This window comes from Dermacentor variabilis, chromosome 4, assembly GCF_050947875.1.
Source record: "Dermacentor variabilis isolate Ectoservices chromosome 4, ASM5094787v1, whole genome shotgun sequence".
Lineage (NCBI taxonomy): Eukaryota > Metazoa > Arthropoda > Arachnida > Ixodida > Ixodidae > Dermacentor > Dermacentor variabilis.
The window spans coordinates 205088695-205110517 of NC_134571.1; the positions used below are offsets into that span (position 1 = coordinate 205088695).

Below are 21823 nucleotides of genomic sequence, written 5' to 3' on the forward strand. Positions count from 1 at the left end.
TTTCACCAGCAGTTGCCTTCAAGTCCGCCTTCAAGTTCCACCAAGCTCCTGTGAGCATTTCCGCTGCCTGACGAATATTGATTGCAGTCGGCTGCTTTAGGCAGAAATTGATAATCAACCGCTGCATGAGGCGCTTACAAAATTCTACTTTCACACTCTTTATAATGCCCTGGTCTAGGGGTTGCAGCAAGGAAGTGATGTTTGGCGGCAGAAACTCCAAGCGAACGTGCGTCAAGTGAACATTCGCAATGTGAGCAGAGCAGTTGTCGAGAACCAGTAGAATTCTTTGGTCATCCCTGCTCATTTGGTCGTCAAGTTTGATGAGCCACTTGGGAAAAGAGTTCTCTGGTCATCCAGGCTCGTTTATTAGCGCGGCAGTCATACGGTAACGACATGACGTTTTTCACGCGGCGAGGCTTCACGTACTTGCCGATGACGAGTGGTTTAATTTTCTTCATGCCTGTTGCATTGCGGCAGAGCAGGACTGTCACGCGAAGATGCGACTTCTTTCCTCCTTTGCACTGCTGCCTACTGAAGTGCATTGTCCGAGGAGCTGATAAAAACATGCGGTTTCATCCGCATTGAAAATATTGTCTTCAGAGTATGATTCAGCCCACTCTAGAAAACAATCATTGCATCAGGAATTCGCGCTTTCTCTGTCAGCAGCCTTTTCCTCGCCCGAGACAACCTGCCAAGTTATTTCGTTCCTTTGGCAGAAACTGAAAAGCCAACCCGCACTGGCGTCGCACCCAGTTATTTCAAATGCATCGGCAAATTTGTGGGCTTTTTCTTGGAACATTGGGCCAGACATGGGAACGTTTTGCAGTCTGGCATCTTTGAACCCCATGAGAACAGCTTGGTTTGCATTTTGAAAGTTTCCCAGTCACAGCCGCTTCCTCGTAGCAGCGAGTTGCGATTCTCGGTGAAGCTTGACGATCTTGTCTCGGCCTTTCAAAATGGTTGCGACGGTTGATGGGGTAATGCCACGCTGTCTGCACACGTCGATTCGCTTTTTCCCTGCATCGATTTCCTGCAATATGTCCAATGTGTCCTGCAGCAAAAACTGCTTCTGCTCCTTCTTGGCGCCGTCACTAGCTGCATTCATCGTTGGATATCACGCGAACATTGCTAAACCTTTGTTGTGAAGTTCTTGGTGAAGTTTGTGGTGAAGCAGTTGGCACTCGACATGGTGATGATGATAGCTACTGCACTCGCAGTATGTTTCATGCGGCGCTGTTACTTTTAGCAGAGTTCGCAATACTGATGTTCCTTGGTTATAAAGGGGAAAATAAACTATGTGAGTTATTCTGAAATATGTGCTGTATTGAAATTCGTAGTTCTGAAATATTTTTCCATTGAAAATATTGAATTCCATTCCATTGAATTTCTGGCGGGGATTTGCAGTGGCAGACGGAAATCGAGCAAAAATCCAGCCTAGCCCTCTACACAGCCCACAAGACTACAATCTCTGCGGAGCAGCTGTACGATAACAGCACTGGCAGTATGCCTCTGTTTGAAGCCCAGAAGGAAGCGTTACATACAAAAATGTATTGTCACTGCTTCAACCAATCCTTAGACGACACAAATGTGCAGTGCAGGGCATGTGGGGAGGGCAAAAGAGAATATTGAGCACAGCATGCTACATCGTGGAAGCTAGTGCATTCGTCAAACAGATGGCGCAAACATTTACCAAGGTTCTGGTATTTGTGGAAGCATGCAGCAGTCAAGGCACAACTGTGAAACCTCTACCTAGCTGCAGCTTCAATGATGAAAAAACGACTTTAAATGTCGCAGACAGCAGGACAATGCATATGCTGTTTATCGTTAGGCTTTTTCTCTTCCTTTTTGTATCGGTTAGGCATTGTGCGCTATTCTGACCAGAAATGTCAAAAGAGAAGACCACAATAATCATCATGGTGAATCACACACTCTTACTTTCCTATTAGCAGCTGAGGTCTGCACCAAACAATTTCTTGGTAGCAAGTTTTCTTTAGATACAGTAGAATCTTGTTTGTACGCTATAAAAAAAAATTAAAGAAAAAGAACGTACTGAATGGGAAAATGTACGATTAGAACTAACTAAAAATTTTACAGACTGAACATTAGTAGTCTCTACACAATGCGAAGTGTTGTGGCACGAGGCGCTGATATGCGTCGAGCTGGTGAGGCTTCAGTGACTCTAGACATGTTGTTGCAGTTTTTGTATTCTGTAGCGTGTTTAAGACGGTGATGGGAAACCGAAAAGAAATTGAGCTGGTGGGTAATGTCGAATTACAATGCTGACGATGCCACCAGAGTGAAATGTGGCCCTCGCATCGCACCACCTGCAGCAGGTAACAGTGGCACGTTTGGGTTATCGCCAACTAAAAGCATGCAGCACGCTATCAATGGCGCCATGCTTTATGTGCTGCAAAATAGGTAGGTGAAGATCGATGCTTATCGCAATAGGGTTAGTGGCGATAACTGTAAATGCGGCGTGCGATGACCAGGGAGTAAATTTGCTGGTACTGGAATAAGGAATTGAGTGTACGTTGGTGTTTTCACGTGAGATGGGCGGGTGAGCATTGTGGGGTAGCTGATGCAATGGGCGGCTACGGTTCTCAATCATGTATGCCTCGTGCCTTCTCTTGTTTACACGAGATCTAGCACATGAATACACACATTCTATGCTCACAGTGTGGCAATGTACTGAACATTCGTGCAAAAAGATCGTGTTTTCCGGGAATGTATGAACTGGTAAAAAATAAGCATAGCTCAATTGGGTACATAACAGGGTCGTATCAATGAGCTTCTACTGCAAACAATAATTTGAAAGCCCTGCTGTGAGATAGAAACTGATCATATACAGTGTAGAGCTGCCAAGGTGACCTGGAAATTACTGTTCTTTCAGTCATAGTTGTATTAAGCAGGAAAATTGGTATCATTTTCTAATCCCTTCTTTGTTAGAGCGATGTTCCTTATTTCCTCCACAGTTCTGAAACATTCCTTGCAGTCCCAAGACACCGCCCTCTGACCTTCTTGGATCCTGAATGAAAACTTCTTGACAGAAGGGGGAATTCCCAGCATGTAACACTGCAGCTACACAGCGAAATGCCATTATTACTTGGCTCCCTAACCCTCCCACTTGAAACTAACCTCTCACTGTGCATGGAAAAATTATTACAATGTCTAATATGTCGCAAAATTTGTTCATCCTTCTTTCGGTATACCTTATCTATGAATACCGTACCACTACCTCATTTTCTGGTGAAAATCAATCTAGCGTATTATTTACTTTCCATTATGAAACAAAAAAGATGAGTCAACTGTTAAGATCTGCAGCTTAAAGAGGCAAATCTCTCTATTTGAGCAACAACAGAAGGCACACCAAGAAATGAATATGCATGTACACATTACATCACTGGTCAATATAGCAAGAAAAGCAAGTGCATAAAGAGCATTTTCTATGCACAATGGAATACAAGCAGAGCGATCAAGTGGTGTAGCATGCTTGCTTATCTCTTAGCTAAGCCTCCAAATTAAATTTTGTGCTGCCTCTTCAGTCAGTTACTGACACATGTGTACACCGTATTTGTGCATTAGCTTGTAATCAATGTGCTTGTTTCACCAGTACATATATGGCTCGGGATACAAGGTCTACAACAGTTTCTGCTTAACTGTTGCTTAATCTGTGCATCTCTTTTCCAGAAGTCTGAAACTGTTGCCCTGGACCCTTATTGTGTAACAGTTCACACTGTGTCATTATCATTATCAGCTTATTTCACGTCCACTGCAGGACAAAGGCCTTTCTCATCGGTCTCCAATTACCCCTGTTTTGTACTAGCTGACACCATAGTACAGTACCACTAACATACCGTGCTACTGCACTGAGACCGAGGCAGCTTCTTGCACAAGAGGGGTGCCATCAATCGGTTAGCATCACTGCAAAACTTTTTTAAAAAGTAACATCCTGCAGTGAACAATCATTGTTATGAAGTGCCCATTTTTTAAAAAGCAAGCATGCCTAATTAAACGAGCCTTTTGGTTCTCACCGGTCCATCTCTTCTCACGTGCTGCTCAGCGCTCTAGTGCCTAGAGTGGCCTTTTGTTGCTGTGTTGGTGACTGCTGGCACCACACAGTCTTTGCAGCTAGCTTTCTCATTAGAGAAAATGAATTGCAGGTACATATGACATTAAGTTGACCAAGCATAATTCATTACGAGAGAAACATTACTCAATGACAATACTATAATTCATGATCAGATGGTAAGATTTCCAAAAAGTTTTATTTCAAGAGTAGAGTTATTCCACCTCACCATAGTATAAAATTTTAATAATTGTCTGTAAACATTCTACCAGTAAGGAAGATTTAAATTACAACTGGTTGCCTGCTGGTCATAGAGACATGAAAAAATGAATATAATGTTGAAAAAAGCAGAGCTGTTGTGCCAAATTTATGTACCAAGACTCTAGATGGTTGGTGAATGGAAGGGAAGCCTACAAATACCCCAGAAAGTGCACAAAGAGAGAACTGTTCCAATGGTAGGTCATGCATGGATTGTAAGTTCAGCGTCCATTGATGGCAAACTTGTCTTTTCCACTAATTCCACTCCCCAGTTGCTTTATTAGGAATATCATGTTTATTGTAAAGTGAACTCTGACAATTAAGCAATTTGAACATAGGTATTCTAGTTATTTATTTTCCACTCATTCCTTGGTTTCATTGTCAATTGCCCTCGCAAGGTGCTAATTATCCTTTTCATTGAAAATTTAATTTCACCCCATTTTTGGCATCTTCATAAGCATGAAAAGCATGCTACTGCAGAAAAGATTAAGAATTTTCTTTACTTCAGTGAGTTTATCAAGTTTATGAAAATGTAGACTTCATGCAAGAACTCTCAAGAGAAAGTTCAGATATGAGAAGATCAACTATTTCATGTCTAGCACACTAGAAGGCAGCTGTCCAGCCACTTGAAAAATATGCAGGATGTAAAACTTTGTGAAAATGAAAAAAAAAAGAAGAACCCGCTCCATGACAAGCTGAAGATCCCTTCCAACTCCTTTTACTAAAACACCTTACATGAAGTATTCAAACTTGAAGCATAGGTCTAACTGGAAGCGTCTCGAGATGCTTGCAACATATTTTAAATATAATTATTTTCAATTATATTTTGAGCGAGGGTCTCGAATCTGGCGGCCTTGATGTCATTAGGCAGCGTACGAGGGTTTATCAGCCATGTGCATGCTCTCCCAAGTTCACGTGCTACGTGATGCCACCGGGCAGGAAAGGATGTTCGACATCTGCCCACAATGGCCCTCAGTGGCACTGGCTAGCAGTCCCAGGGCTAGATCTAGTAAAAACATAAATACCCAAGTTAGCGGACGAATTGATACCTGTCGCCGTAGCAACACACGTGTAATGTAGAGGTTGTGGGTTCAGTCCCTGCAGGCGACACATTATCTTTTCGTCCACTTTCATTTCCATTTTCCCCTCTTTATTATTTTCTACATTTCAATTTCAACCACAGCTAATTTTCCTTATGCTTTTCTCGGCTTCATTGACTGTTGGCTTTATATGATTATGATTAACAAAAATCGAGCCCCTCGGCTCCCTTCTTGTTCATTATTGTCATCAGCGCAGTAGATGTACCATCTTGGAGCGTGCTATCGTGCACACAGCGCCTGAAAGGGATATATTCCTTACTGTTTCAAGCAGTTTCACAAGTACACTTGAAACCGGTCCCCCAGGCACAAGATGTACAAAGTGCCACAAGAGGGCGCCACTCACTCAAGAACTTTCTCCTTGGGCGCGTTGGTGAAGAAGAGGCCGCACTGGCCACGTAGTCGCTCGCTGACTTTGTGCAGGTTCCCACGGTGGTCTTCGTCGATGAACCGGCCAAGGGCCACGCTCATCACCTTGTTCTTGCCAAAGTAGAACCTGCAGATGTGCAAGAGTCCCACCACCAACCATTTAACCACAATCATCATCATTAATTAGGTCCACTGCAAGACAAAGAAATTCCACAGAAATGTGCAGTTATCATTACTGCCCAGCGACTCCATCATATGCCTGTAAGTTTTCATCATCATCATCAGCCTGGTTACGCCCACTGCAGGGCAAAGGCCTCTCCCATACTTCTCCAACTACCCCGGTCATGTACTAATTGTGGCCATGTTGTTCCTGCAAACTTCTTAATCTCATCCGCCACCTAACTTTCTGCAGCCCCCTGCTACGCTTCCCTTCCCTTGGAATCCATTCCGTAACTCTCAATGACCATCGGTTATCTTCCCTCCTCATTATGTGCCCTGCCCATGCCCATTTCTTTTTCTTGATTTCAACTAAGATATCATTAACTCACGTTTGTTCCCTCACCCAATCAGCTCTTTTCTTATCCCTTTTATAACTTTTATATCCTCTTTATATGAGATAATCCTCTACCATGATCAAGTGACCTTCCCCTTCATTGCCAGTCATTCTGTTACTCTGTCAGGTTATTTGTTTTTATTTTACAGAATTTAAAAAAATTTACTGATTACAGATAGCACAATTACAATCCTTGAACTGAATTGTTCGAAGATGCGGACATTACTTACAAAATAAATTGAAATGCTTAAATGACTAATTCACAAAATATCATGAATCAATATTTAAACAATTACTTAACAGTATATAAGTTTGCAAGCATATCTGCTTGGAACAAATTTTGAGGAAGGCACAGGTTTCAAGATATGCAACGTCAAACTTAAGATAAATATGTGCTCTTGTACCACTTACTTTTGTACCAAAACACCATTTTATGCATTGATGCATGAAAATAACTAAAATGTCAATGTATTTTGTTGCAATATTTTGGAGCCAGTATTTCGAAGTCGGTGTCATCCTGGGAACTTGTTTCAAGTGAATACACCTGGCAAACTAACCGGCTACAATTTGTAATTGCACTATGTGCCATAAAGTAATTAGTTAAAATCTTAGTGACAATTTGTTAATAAGCTGACTATGTCTTTCTATTTCTCATGCAAGTAACGTCAATGCCTTTGAGCAAGCCTGATCAAGGACTAGAATTTGTGCTAGCTGCCACAGGCGACTTAAAAAAAATTGTTTCTTCTTAAAGAAATGGTACACCATAATAGACTACCAGTTTCACGTGTTTTCAACACTGCGAGAAATGCACAAGTCCACTTTTTTTTTCTTAATCTCAACTGGAGTGTCACCTACCAAAGCTTGCAATCTCTAATCTATGCCGCTGTCTTGCTATCTCTTGAACACTTCAGGCCTTTTGATGGCACAGAAACATGCATCTTGCGAGACATGGTACGAAAGGTGCTGAGGATTACAAGGAAAGCAGCAATGGGATGAGCACTCACTTTTTTTCAGTCTGTGGTTTCACGAGATGAGCATGCACAAACTCACTGAGCTTTCGTTTTTGTTGAATCGCACACATACACAGTTCACTGTTGTGCACAGTGGTCCACTTTGGCTCAATTTGTAGGCAAGACCATGAAGTAGGGAGGGTGTTCAGGTAGTACTGCAGGTGAGCCCCACTGTCAGGAGCTAGGGCACATCTTTTCGAAGCAACTGCCACAAGCTACCGCAAGACAAGTTCCAAGGAGCAACCCAAAGTGCACACAAAACGCACAAAGTACGCTCACAAATTGATTCATGTGTAGTGTTTATTGGCACAAGGGCCCGGCATGGCCAAAGAGTACCATGCATGTGGTGAAGAGTTGTTAATGAATTATAAAAGAAATGGAGAAATGAATTGCAAATGAAGGAAAAAAATATGAAAATTTTTTTAGAAGAGGAAGAATAAAGAATAATTGTCTATTCTTTACTGCACATTCCTTTAGGCAGACTAAAGTTTTATATGTTCTGAGTGGTCATGGTGGCATCGCAGAAGCCATGTCACCAGTCACTCGTCTTCTCTTCCTGGAGCAGGTGCTGTTGATCTATAACTACGATGCACGTGTTATATGCATCTGAGAATGCATATAACACGTGTACTGCCCGACCAGTTCTTGATATGGCTGTCCTCGACTGGGAAGTGCCTGTCGGGGACACCCTCGGCACTAGATACCACGGAAGCATCACGGGAACTTTGTCCTGTCCTATAAAGCAGCCTATTCAGCAGCCTGCGTCAGTGGGCACAGTGGCACTGCAGAAGCCATGTCACCTGTAACTCATCTGTTCCTTGAACAGGTTGGTTTCTCTTTGTATCATGGTTGCAGGAATGGTAATCATTTCATTGTAGTGCTGCCATGCCCAAAAGTGCCTTATATGTCTTTGCTATTCTATGCCTGTTGCTGTCTGGTGACACTAAAAAGCAAATCCAGGTCCTAACACACCAGTGGTTTTGAAAGAACTGCATGACAGGCAACAAGCCATCAAAACTGATTTAGGTGCTTTGGGCAAAAGAATAAAACAAGTTGAGAAGACAGTACAGGTTGTCTGGGACCAAGGCAAAGTGATAGCCAACTTGAATAAGACAAACAAAACCTTGAACATGACTGTAAGAATGCTGCACAATAGGCTTGTGTCACTGGAAGATAGAAGCAGATGAAATAACCTTATGGTTATCGGCATTCTGGAGGGCGAAAAGGAAACAACAGAAGAACTATCTGCAAAAGTGCTTACCGATTTACTTGATAAACAGCTGAACTTAACTCTGTACACAGTTGAACGAATACACAGGATCGGAAAATGGCAGAGCAAACAACTGCGACCTGCTACTCTAAAGCTTTACGATTCCAGAGAAAAGTCAAAAGTATAAAAAACTGTAAAAAAGCTAAAGGGAACTGGTATATCTATTGTTGGTAAATACTGCAAGGAAACAGTTTCCAAATGCAAGCTTTTCTGGAATTCTGCGCAGGATGAATGAAAAAGATGACAGCACGGACATCTTGACTATTATAAACTGTTCATTGACGCTGATATGTACAGTCGGGATGACGAAAAGAACCTTCGAAGCAAGGTCAGGCATAATAAGAGTATCTGTCAGCAGTAAGCCAGGACTGAACAAAACAGAGAGGGCATAACGAATTTCAGCTAATTAACTTTAATCCTAGAAGCATTGTGAATAAGACTGCAGGCTTAGAGTACATTTTAGTCAATTATGATCCCCACATTGTTACGATCACAGAGACATGGTTGTGTTCAGAGATTCAAGATCATACCCCGTAGATACAATATAGTACGTTGGGATTAACAGTGACGAGGAGGTGATGTTGCAATAGTAATGAAAGAAAATATTTAATTCAAAACACTATGCAGTATCCCACAACACGAAAGTCATTGGTATAAAATGAATATTGGAACGTCACCAGTCCTTCTCTGTACAGTTTACTGACTGCCAAACTCACCTGTCTGAATCTTAAAGTAGATATAGTTTCTTAGAAGCAAACAAAAAGTGCAACTGCCAGCCACTCCTAAAACCGGCGAGTTCAATATACTTGCAATTAACTGAGACATATTTGCAACAGAGTTGTGGGGACAGGCACATTGCGATTTGCTCCATGACGTTGCATTCACTCATGACATTTTATTTATTTATTTATTGAAAATACCTCAAGGGCCCTGTACACAAGGGCCCTGGTTGTAGCAGCAGCAGTTGCATTCTCAAGCACGCATCTAAGCAAACTTTCCTGGTTTCACAGGCTAGCTGCATCGGCTGTCCCTTGGATAGCTGCGGTGATTACCTGGCTGGTCATCCTTGCATCGTACACGTGCCTGCGCGGCGCCGACTACCCTGCTGATCTCGGCGCGCACTCCGCTGAAACCACCCCCAAGCTGCACTCTACGCAGTCCGGATTCCTGCCATAACAGCCGTCCCGACGAGAGCATCACTGTTGTAGCAGCAGAAGTTGCATTCTCAAGCACGCATCTAAGCAAACTTTCTTGGTTTCACAGGTCGGTTGCTTTTATTACTCTCGATATTTTTTTTGAATTTCTCAAGTCCTGCAACTGCTGCTGCTACTGTTGTTGCTGCTATCGTTTTTCTCTGCTTCTGTGCTCACACTGGGTTCACTATTTAGCCGTCCTCGTAATGCCGACAAATGCTGAACTTTGTAAGCGAATGGACGAGCTAGAAGCTACATTCAAACATCGGTTGAATGAATTAGTCAACCGGCTTGTTATTAGCACACAAACTAAGGTTCAGGACACAGGATTAGACGTCGGTGCAATGAGAACTGAAGTTGGTCGCATGGACGACAGCCTAAAGCTTCTAAACGAAGTAGTCGAGTCAACCCGATCTCAACAGCTTGAGTTATCTGCGGCAAACCGCGTTCTGAAAGCAGAAAACGACGCCCTTCATAGGAAAGTTGCTGACCTTGAGCAATACTCAAGATTAAATAACTTAGAAATAAAGGGGGTGCCCTGTACCCAGGGGGAGGATTGTACCGCAATCCTGACTGCCATCGCCGACAAAATCAACTGCACAGTCTCAGCCACAGATGTCGACACAGTTCATCGCGTACCAGCAAAGTCTGGTCAAAAGAATATAATCGTGCGGTTTGCTCTCGATAAAAAAAAACTGAATTCATGAAGAAGGCGCGAAAGGCCCGACTGAATACCCGAAGTGTAGGGTTTTCAGGGGAGCACTCGCAGGCGATATTCATCAATCAGCATCTATCGCCAGACAATAAGCGTTTGTTCTCCAGGACGCTTGCCTTAAAGAAGGAAAAGGGTTGGCAGTTCATCTGGACGGAAAACTGTCAGATCAAAGTGCGGAAATCTCCAGATAGTCGGGTATTTCGCATAGCTTCTGATTCTGATCTATCTATTATTACCTAACTTTGCATAAGCCTTCCAACTTAAAATTTTTAAATTCTGTCCAATGGCTACGTACTTTTTACCTGACGAACTTGAGGCTTATTTTTTATCGCACTGCCGTTCACTAATCCATTTCAATGCGCGAAGTCTGCAAAAAAACATGGATGGCATCACAAATTTTTTATCATCTACCCATCATAATTTCTCTGTTATTTGCGTATGTGAAACCTGGCTCTCCGCATCCCACAATAACTTGTATTGCTTTCCCTCGTACTCAGCCGAATACTGCCACCGTGATAACAGTAATCATGGTGGTGCTGCTATTTTTGTGTCCTCAGAGTTGCGTTTTCACAGGCGATCTGACTTGACACTCAACGTGGCAAACTGTGAATCTGTCTGCGTCGAATTTGATGATACATTCTTTTCACAAGATAAGAAAAACCTAATAGTTGGCTGCATCTATTGTTCACCCTCATCATCTGGAAGCGCGTTTTGCTTAGCCCTAGGTAATTTGCTACATAATTTAACATTCGAACAGAAAAATGTCATTATCATGGGCGATATTAATATTAACCTTTTAGATACATCCAACACATTACTTAATGATTACGTTAGCTGCCTCAATGGGTTCGGATATGAAAACCTAATTACTCTTCCAACTCGTTGTCCCACAGATAAACAGGGCACGCTTATCGACCACATAGTATCCAATCTTCTTACTAACCGTGACTGTGGTATTGTCGAAGCTTCAATAACCGATCATTACCCAACGTTCGTGCGCTTAACTTCTACTACTGGCACTACCGATGCAAGCTTCACCAGAAAGAAGTTTAATTTGTCAATTTTTATTGAATTAATTGCTGCTGCAGAGTGGTCCCCAGTAATGGCATGTGATAACCCTGAAACTGCCTATAATACATTCTCACCAATAATTTCTAATGCTATTTCAGATTCCACGGTACTAATGAATTGTAAAAAAACGTTTTCAGCTCCTCGTAACCCATTGTTATCCACTGGTTGGCTAAATTGCTTAAGGAAGAAAGATAACCTTTACAGAAAAACAAAGAAACAGCCATTTAACACAGCACTTCACGAAAGGTATAATAAGTATTCTAACTTACTAGGAAAACTACTCAAACAGGCTAAAATGACGTATTATGAAAATGAAATTAGGTCTGCAGGGAATGATGTCAGAAAGCAATGGAAAGTATTAAACTCTTTTTTAGGTCGGTCGAATCATAATTCTGAAATAACTGTGATACAATCGGGGGATCTTCTCCTTGATAATCCCTTGGACATTGCAAACTCCTTCATTAATTCCTTCTGTGCTGATAACGAAGAGTGCGAAGATTCATTCACCGAGACTTACCCCCGTGTGCCTCATAGCTTTTTCCTTCATCCCGCAACACCTGAAGACATAGTCACAGTCATTTCCAGTCTAAAAAATACAGGACCTGGTCTCGATAACTTTAGCCCATCTCTCATAAAAACGATAGCGTACTTAATATCTGAAATATTCTGTCACATAGTGAACCTTATCTTTAAAACAGGAATCTATCCAAGTTCTTTGAAAAAAGCCAAAATAATCCCTGTATTCAAGAAGGGAGATAAGTGTCTAACAGCTAATTACCGCCCTATAGCTATACTTTCATTCTTCAGTAAAATTATCGAAAAACTAATCGTAACACGCTTATCAAGCTATTTATCAAAATTTTGCATCCTATCACCAAATCAATTTGGGTTTCGGGAAGGTTACTCAACTGATTTGGCATTAATATTTCTAACAGACAAGATTCGGCAGGCAATTGACACTGGAAATTTCGCTGGCGCATTATTTATTGACCTTTCTAAAGCATTTGATTCACTTGTTCATAACATTCTTTTTGCTAAATTAGACTCTATTGGTATAACTGGCCCGGCACTGCAATTACTACGTAACTATTTGAAAGATAGAGAGTACACTGTATCAATCTCCAGCACTTACTCGCACCCTAAAACAACTAACATTGGTGTACCACAAGGATCTATATTAGGGCCTCTCTTGTTTTTAATATGCATTAATGACCTCCCAAAGTACCTAAAGTCCTCTGACTGTATCCTTTACGCTGACGACACTACCATCTTCTCCTCAGACAAAAGTCTTGATTCATTGATGTGTAAGCTTAATCACGACGCGGCAAATATTGTAACCTGGTGCCAACTAAACAGACTACACATTAATACTGCCAAATCTAACTTCGTGATCTTCTCAGCTAAACAAAAACGTATCTCAGTGTATCCATCGCTAACCTTTGCTTCCAGTGCACTTTATCTTACTGATAGTGTACTGTTTCTTGGCGTCATATTAGATAAACACCTAAAATTTGACGAGCATGTTTTATCCTTAACAAAGAAGGCAGCATATGGAATTAGAATATTAATTAAAGTTTGCAATTTCTTTAATATGAAGACACTCATCTCCCTCTACTATGCTTTTATTCACACGCATATTAATTATTGCATATCATCATGGGGAAACACGTATCCCACACATTTATCTCCACTACAGCATACCCAAAATCAAGCAATTCGCATCATTACACGTAGCAGCTACACATCAGAAGCATCTCCTTTGCTCAGATCTAAGGGCATTTTATCGTTACAGAAACTAAATAAATACTCACTTGGAATAATTGTTTATAAATCTGTTAACGGAAAGCTCCCATTCCCTATAATTACTACCAGCCAGTATCCATATTCCACGCCTACCTGTTTCGCTTGTACCAACAGCTATTTACTACCAAAACCTAGAACTAATTATGGTAAATTTACTACTAATTTTTCAGCCACACTACTGTGGAACTCATTACCATGTCATATTAAGATATCCTCTCATTTTTACACGTTCAAATCAAACCTTCGTAAATTTTTGCACTCAATATAACAATTTGATCGTTATCACTTTATTAATAAGTGCTTTGTGTCGTTAAATATTTTACAGCGTAAGCTAGTGACTAACTTAATATGGTGTCTTTTGTGTTTTCATATAGCTGCTTTGTATTTATATATCCTACTCATTTGTAATGGGAGGTCCCCTGTACAGTCTGTTGACTATGGGACCTCGCTCTGTATGTATGTATAATCCCCATTTGTAACCTTATTATTATGCAAATAAAGAACTCTTGAACATGTCGCTCTCTCCTCTGCTGCTGGATAACCCTTCTGAATTTTCCTGGTAGATGCACTATAACCAGTATATTGTATTGCGTGGTTGCACTGCTAGTGGTATGTGTATACATGGAGTTCTAAGGGGGGGGGGGATAAATGGGAGTCTGAAAACACTGCGTGCATATTGTCTTGTCCTGCACCGTAACTTACACTTATGCTGTGTGTGGGCTGGGCATGTATGGCAATTATGGTACATATACTTTGAGTGCAACACCACCTATATTGTGAATTTCTCTGCTGCTCATTTGACAAAACCAACAAATCACCGTGACCAGCACACACTGGCACACGCTTGAGGGTATCGTGTGGCAGTAACTAAGGAAGGCAGTGATGGGCAGGAAGGACACTGCACTGACACCCTCGTCATTATTGCAACTGCACTGGCTTCCATTCTTGCCACCACACATGAAGTGGGTGCATTTCAACAAGTCTCATACTCTGTTTTGTAGTTAGCAGGCAATGCTGTGGAAGCTATGTAAGTGGTGTGGTAATTGTGCGTCCCAGCGCAGTTGTATTTGACCTGCGACACTTTCAAAGGTATAACCACTTCAATACATCACAATTGCAACTTCTGGACGTAATGCTATGTGAAATGATGCATTACTTGTGCCCCTTTGAGCTGCCTGTATGCAATGCCCTGTGTTTTAGTTGCGAATGCAAGCGGTGCACTGTGGCTGCTGGTCTCATGAATGTGTCATGCAGCTTGATCAGTGGTCAATAGACTAGACCTCTTCAATGCAAGGATAAGGTCATACTTTGATGTTATGCTCTCTGCAACATCTAAGTATGAGACTTATTGTTTCATTGAATTACATGATGCCTAGCTGCATCTCTATAAGATGTGACACACATACAGTTTTTTGGTCACGAATGTGAGCTATGAAAAAAGCTTCCTTCACGTTTGTGGCACTGCCTGCCATGTATGAAACAAAGTACCAAAGATGCATATCTCCCTGCACATTATGACTTGGGCCGCCTTGTTCTTGCCCAAATTTCACAGCAAGGTATAACACTCTGGTCTGGATCGTCCAATGAAATACTTGGCACTGTTACCTTGCCTGGTTATTGAGAAAAAAGGATTCTGGCAGGACCTACCGTAAGATAAATGTCGACATTAATAAGATCAGCATTGAAGCAATGTAATGCCCCATGAGGTATATTGGCAACCGCCGAAATGTGTCATGCGTGAAGCGTGCATGCAGCCAGACGGAGTCTTCTTCCTCTTTGAGCTCTTGCTGTTGCTGGTGGCAGTGCCCAGTTTGGCCGATGCACGCTAACTGCAGATGCGCAGAATCTCTATCTAATCTAATGCTAATTGCATTAAGGTCGACAGTCCATCTTGGCCTCCTCGACCTGTTACTGCTGCTACTGGATGCAAGAAGCAGTGACTGAAGTTCGTGTCAAAGAGGTTCATTAACTCTTTTCTTACCATGGGGAAAGCATGTTTTTTTTTGTAGGTTATGCCAGATTTCTTTTTCTGAAGGAACTACTGCACTCAATATTTTATGTAATACGTAAAGAAAAAATAGAATGAATGCACTTTTCACGCAAAACTGTTTTATTAACGAGATGTATGTCATTAAAAAAGCCAAACTGCCAAAATCAAGGTTGTGGGATCAAACTGAATAAAGTTTGTAAAGACATGCTTGTATCTACTAAGAAAGAAATGTAACAAAAATTATGAGACACACAAAATGTGTTGCCATCGAATAAGTACTATATCAGAAAAAAATCAAATTTTTCATTGAGCAGGTATTCCACTACAGAAATTTAATTGCAGGCACTACAGTTGAGTGTGCCGGGCTACGACCACCGATGTTCCGGGCTGGTTTGCGTCGTTGCTCTCAGAGCCAAAGTCCAACGAAAACACGGTATCCTCAGACTCGCTGCTGCTCAAAATCAGCCGCAAACGCGGTGGAATCGTGAGATCTGCAATAATTCAAAGCATGCGCGCCGCTCCAAGAGCTTGCTTTCTACTTTGACAATCGCAAAACTTCGGAATGCGTTAAAGAATTAACACCTGGCGGGGAAAAAGCGAACTGCTTAGAGAAAAAAAAAAAAAAAAAAGGATAAGTTCGTCTCCTTCATGTCCTATGGCACAGAGAGTGTTCGTGAGCTGCGTGGAAGGTCTCGAAAGCGAAGTTTCAAACCACCCATAGCGGGCGGCCATTTTCGCTTTATACTTTGATGATCACAGAAACTTCGAAGCAAGGTCAAACATCACTGCCTGGAGGGAAAAGGCGAACTGCTTGGCAAACAAAAGAACAGTTATTCTCCTTTGCGTCTGATAGCGCAGCATCTCCATGGGCGGTGCGGAAAGACTTGAAAATGGCTTATCAAACCATCGTTGGCCCGCTAACGATACCCAATGGGTGCAGTATGGAAAGAGTTAAAGAGCAGCACATGCCCATACCCAATAACCCAATACCCAATAACTCAAGTTGATCTGACGGTCAGTTTCGAACCCAGTTCCTCGACACAGCAGCCCAATGCTCTACCCATTAGACCATGGACTATGCAGTGATGTAAGTTGGCAGGAAAACAGGCGTGGACAAACAGAATGACATACCATAAAGTGGATAAAGTTCCCAAAAGATGCTAATCACATTAAAAATAAATAATAATACATGCAAATTTGTCTTCAACTGCGTCCCTTCTAATGTTGCCATTGCATCCTTGATTGACAAGTGGAAACAAGTCTTGAAGGCCTTGCTTTGCTGCGCAGCAAACTAGGAAAGTGACCTTGCGGCATCATAGCTGTCACATTTTGGACGCCACTTATGGTGAGGCCCAGACGAAGACCCCTTGGCATTGTTTTTCTTCAACAGAAACAAGCAAGTAACACCCAAGTGTAATACTTAAAGACCTGGACCATAAAATTGGTCCTTGTTTTGAAATTTGAACAAGAACAGAGCACTGGTATGTGCAAAATAATTTTTTATGATGTGCAGGAAAAAATTTTTGCATGTAGCATGTAGGGTTCTGCAAAGTGTTGTCAGGTGGACCAATGTGTTTGTGCAAGGCATACGTACGTGACACGAGTGTGCATGGGAGATGGAGCCAAGTCAATCTTGAAAGGAAAGCAGGGGCCGTATTCTGTAACGGTTCACTTTGGAACCAGTTCGCTCTCACGAACGCCATTGGTTGGCACTTCGCTGTCATCATCCCTGGTGGGCGTGACAAAAAATTTTGTTGTCGTCACATAGGTTGTCAATCATCTGAAAAGGAACCCGTTGTCTGCTACGAAAAGAACCGCGGAGAAGCAGTTTGCTCGAGGGTCGCGCACGGTAGTGAGCATGATCTTGGTTGCTAGGACAACCGTGGCCGTCTGCTAATCTTGCGCTAGCCGCCGCAATGAGAGGGATGCCGATAGTGGCTTCTCTGGTTGTGCTGCTGGTGAGCATTGGCCAAAGACAACGACGTGACGAGGCAACGGCGCGATGCGTACAACATGAGCGAAGGCGAGTTACGAAGGCATTTTAGGTGCCTCCGAAAAAGAATGTGATGGATTTGTGACAAGCTAGAACGTGTTGGACCACAATATTTAGTAGCACTCACAGTGCGATGTAAGTGCTGTGCTAGCGCGCTATGCTTCTTTTCTTTTTCTTTTTTTGCTAAGGGTTGTATTCAGCAGTGCGTCTGGAATGTAGAAGCTATTAGGTTGTCACAATTGTCAGCCAGTCGCATCATTACCACCGTCGTTAAGGTCATTACGGTTAAAGGAAAAGAAAAAGGGGTGTGAGATTTCTCTCCACGCTGCAGGAGAAAGCTGCAGCCAAGAATGCTTCCTTGATTACGGCAAGATTCTCAAAGTTGTGGGATGTGTGGGTGGAACTGTCAGCGCAATCATCCACCTTAACAAGCTCAGCCATGGCTAAACGAAATCCTATTAGAGCCACGGCCTACACACAGGACTGCTTTGATTGCTCAATGTATGGCGCACCACCTAGTGACAAAAAATAAAGCAATGCAGATAAAATTTAACCACTAGCTGTCTACATCGGAAGCTCAGTTATTACTGGAAATTTAATGCGCAAGTGTTGTATACAAACCAATATTTTTTTACTGAACTAGCAACATCCTTCAATTACTACACCGTCCCCAAAGTACAAACAAAAATGATGACGTGACCTTGCGGCCGAACGTTGCTCGTTCATTGGTCTCCCTCGTGTTGCGACATTCCACTCGTTCTCCGAGTTACGTCCCTTGACGTAGCAGCCAAACCAAACCGGTTCCAAAGCGAACCGTTACAGCATACGGCCCCAGTATCGCAGAAAAGTTCCTTGTCTTTTGGCTTCAAGCTAGAGACTTCCCTTGTTTGCCCAATGTAGGTATATTAGTACCTTAAAGTCAGATAAAACATAAGAGTTCCGATAGAACCGATCTGACGATGACTGTTGACGTTAACACAATTAGTATTCAAGCAATGTAGTGACACACCTCATTGCTGAAGGTTCATTGCTCATTGGTTTGTTACCAATTGCACACATGAGAGGTCCGTTCTTCTAGCTTGGTTGCTGACAAGGCGCTCTTAGGTGGCATGTCCTAGCTGCAAGGGAGGCGATGTAATTACTAATATATAGAGTTGTGTTTGACGTCATAGCAGGGGCAATGTGAGCTGTCATATTGGGTGACCTTGCGCATCTTTGGATGTCACAAAGAAAGCCTCAATAAATAAGCTGCACAGCGATCTATGAGGGATCTCATAGTGAAGGGCTATGAATTAACCTTGACGACTCTAAATTTCTTCATAATGTGCAACCGAAGCCTCGTACAAAAGCATTTTTGCATTCTGTCCCCATCATAATGTGGCCGCCACTGCCAGGAACCAAAGCATTCACTTCGTGCCCAGCACCACGACACCATAGCTCCTGTGGAAAGCGTGCCATAAATGGAAATAAATTCTCATGTCCAACTTCCATTATAACATAAATTTTGTAGTGGTCCTTTTTGTTTTCTTGTTTTGTTTTTTGCACCTAACCTTGAGCCGTACTCGTCCTAACTACAGGTACCAATATCACGAAGTACAAGCCACACTTGTCCAAGCCCCAAGTTCCTACTTGTTTGCCGCTAAAAACCTCTGTTCGTCAACTCGGTTCTCCACATCTATTTGAGTTTCGGCATTTGAAGGTATTTTTCTATGCTTCTGATTCCTTTTGAAATAATCTGTTGTGTAATTATCTTCAAGCCGTAGATGCGTGTTGAAGGAAAGCCTCTTTTTTTTTTAGGGCAGGTGTCCTTCCCTGATATTTCTGGTGAATAGAAGAGGTAAACCACGCAGGTAATATATTTTTTAAATTTGGATATATTGTGCAAGATTTTGTTGCAATGAAAAAAATCTGAAAATTTTTTGCCCTTATTTTTTTTATGGAAAAACTCGGGAGTTAAAGGGTTAATACTTTGATTCCCTGACTCTTGAAGTGACCCGATGCCACCAGACCTATGCTTCACTAACAGCAGTCTGACGTGTTTCAGTTAACAGGCAGACAAGGTGTGCTTACACGCGCTACCCACATTGCAATTGTGAAGAGATAATAGCGTTTTTCTTTAAATGGAAAAGTTTCAGGTAATATGGCCCTGTTTGTCACAATTTATAATGCAGCTTTCACGAGTAAAGAAGACAGTCGTTTGCAGGATGATGGAGACATGATTGGCAGTGGGTGAACAAGGAAGTCGTGAGATTCCTTGTAAACTGTTCAACCAGCATTGAGGGCTTTCCCGCAGTGTTTCGAAAGTTACAGCAGCATTTGAAGTATGACTAAAGAAACTGCAGTTTCAATTAAACATCCAATTAGTATGCCTATCTCTGCTCTTCAAGCTGTCAGCCATGAGCCACGTTTTCTGTATTGCCCACTCAAAACATCATCACTGCCGTGATCTGCATGCTGTAGAAATTATCACTAACAGGCTTTTGCAAGAGTAACCTGCACATGGTTTCACAAACTTCATCGTGATAACAGATCTGAAGCATGTCAGGTCTCAAGTTGCATTACGAACACTACAACCAATAAATTCAGTACTGGAAAGGACGAATCGAAGGTCCAGGAAAATGAAGTGCTTCCCATACTTTTCATAACAGAATGAATGACTAGTGTGCTCTTAAGAAAAAAAAAAAAGACGATTTGGTAACTTTGGCCGCCACTTGACCCACGAGAGGATATTGAGAGCCCTGAGGGTGTGTTCAGATAAGGACAGACTAAGGGAGCTCCCGATTATTTTGAGTTTTCAGCTAAACATTTGTAGGAGGTGGGAAAATGTCTCTGTAGAAACGAATTACCTTTGTTTAGGGAAACACAGCACAGACTTTTTGAAAAAAAATTCTTATTTCACTGAAGGTGGAAAAGAGTGTTTGAAGGACTTGCAGATTCTACAAATTTGAAGGCCTATCACTCTAAAATTAATGCATTGTATCCTGCCAAAAGCTTTTCATTAAATCTACGCCACTAGTACTACTGGCCCATGGGACGTTAAATTTATATGAGGGCGAATCAGAAAGTCTTTGCCCCCCACCCCTTTTTTTAGCCAAATTACGGCCGTAAATGCGAAGCCAACATATCCATCACCAGTAGTAGACCTTTATTGGAACAGCCCAGCCTTATCTGCCAGTAGCGTCGCGGCATGGTGTGGCTGTCAGTTGTGGTAGATGGCGGTTGTGCTTCACACGTCCACGGCGTACGAACAACGAAGTGCGAGTTGTCTTATATGGAAGCAAGGGACGAACACCCATTGAAATCCACAGGGAAGTGCGGCCCACGTATGGGGAAAGGTGTCTCGCTTTGAGAAGTGTGAGGTGTTGCGAGTTCGCAAAAAGCCGTGAAGACTTGCATGACAATGAGTGTTCGGGGGGGCCGCATGCTGACTGACGATAACATTTCTGAAATTTAATGCTGCAATGGGACAAATGTCGGAACTGGCGTGGGGACTATGTGGAAGAATAGTGTAAGCTACACAGAGTAGTATGTATATATACAATTACTTGTACCTGTATGTACCTTATTTTGGCTAATAAATAATAGGGGCAAAGACTTTCTGGTTCGCCCTTGTGTCACCCAGTATGTTTTTGGGAAATTGACAAACTTTGTTTTTTGAGCAACTGCCTCTGATTGACGCCAAACTCGGGGTTTTTTCGAGGCCAGTTTAGTTAAGGCAATGAAACTTAAAAATATTTCTTACATATCTTCAAAAAGTTTCTTGCAAATTAAGAAAGGAAGTATGCAACTACATCGCACATTCATTTCCTTACAAATTGCCCCAAACTGCAAAAATTGTGAAAATTCAAACATTTTAGAGATGTTTAAAAAAATAATCATCACCATCCATGAAAATAATCATCCATAGGAAAATGAATGCAGGAGCCCTGAAAACTCAAGCTCAACTCATTTGATGGCTAAAAAGAGGTAAGAAATACACAATCTGAGTCACTTTACTACAACATAAAGAATGACTTCAGAATTAAATATGAATGTGTTTTACTTCGTTATTAGAACAAGATGCATCGATGGGATGACCACACAGGCGTTTTAAAACAGGCTCAATTTTCTCACATAGAGTAAAATAACGCTTTGTTTTTGCAGTAGTAGATTTACCAGTCCTAGGTGGGTATTCTAGAAAATTTTCATAAGAATTGGTGGGGATTACTTTTTTTGAACCATCTCAAAAATCTTTAAATTTTCATTATTTTTGCAATTTTAGCATCTTATAATGAAATGTAGCGATGTAGTTGCATACTTCCTTGCTTAATTCGCAAAAAAATTTCTGAATACATGTCAGAAGTACTTTTCAGCTTTATCGCCTTAACTAAACAGCCCCCCCCCCTCCCACCCGAGAGAAAAAAAAAAAAAAAAAAACGATTTTGGCATCAGTCAG

General features: G+C 41.9%; 1 protein-coding gene and 1 long non-coding RNA gene across 2 annotated transcripts in view; one reads left to right on the plus strand and one right to left on the minus strand.

The window, feature by feature from the left end:
• Window positions 1–21823, minus strand: part of RpLP0-like (ribosomal protein LP0-like) — a 96633-nt gene that overhangs the window by 53761 nt on the left and 21049 nt on the right. The window contains exon 4 of the mRNA XM_075690840.1: window positions 5768–5917. Within this exon, the coding sequence (XP_075546955.1) occupies window positions 5768–5917 (150 nt within the window). The remainder of the gene's footprint in view (window positions 1–5767; window positions 5918–21823) is intronic.
• Window positions 7753–19443, plus strand: LOC142580074 (uncharacterized). The gene is made up of 3 exons (XR_012827557.1): window positions 7753–8179; window positions 9634–9886; window positions 19186–19443. It is a non-coding gene; the product is annotated as an uncharacterized LOC142580074 (long non-coding RNA).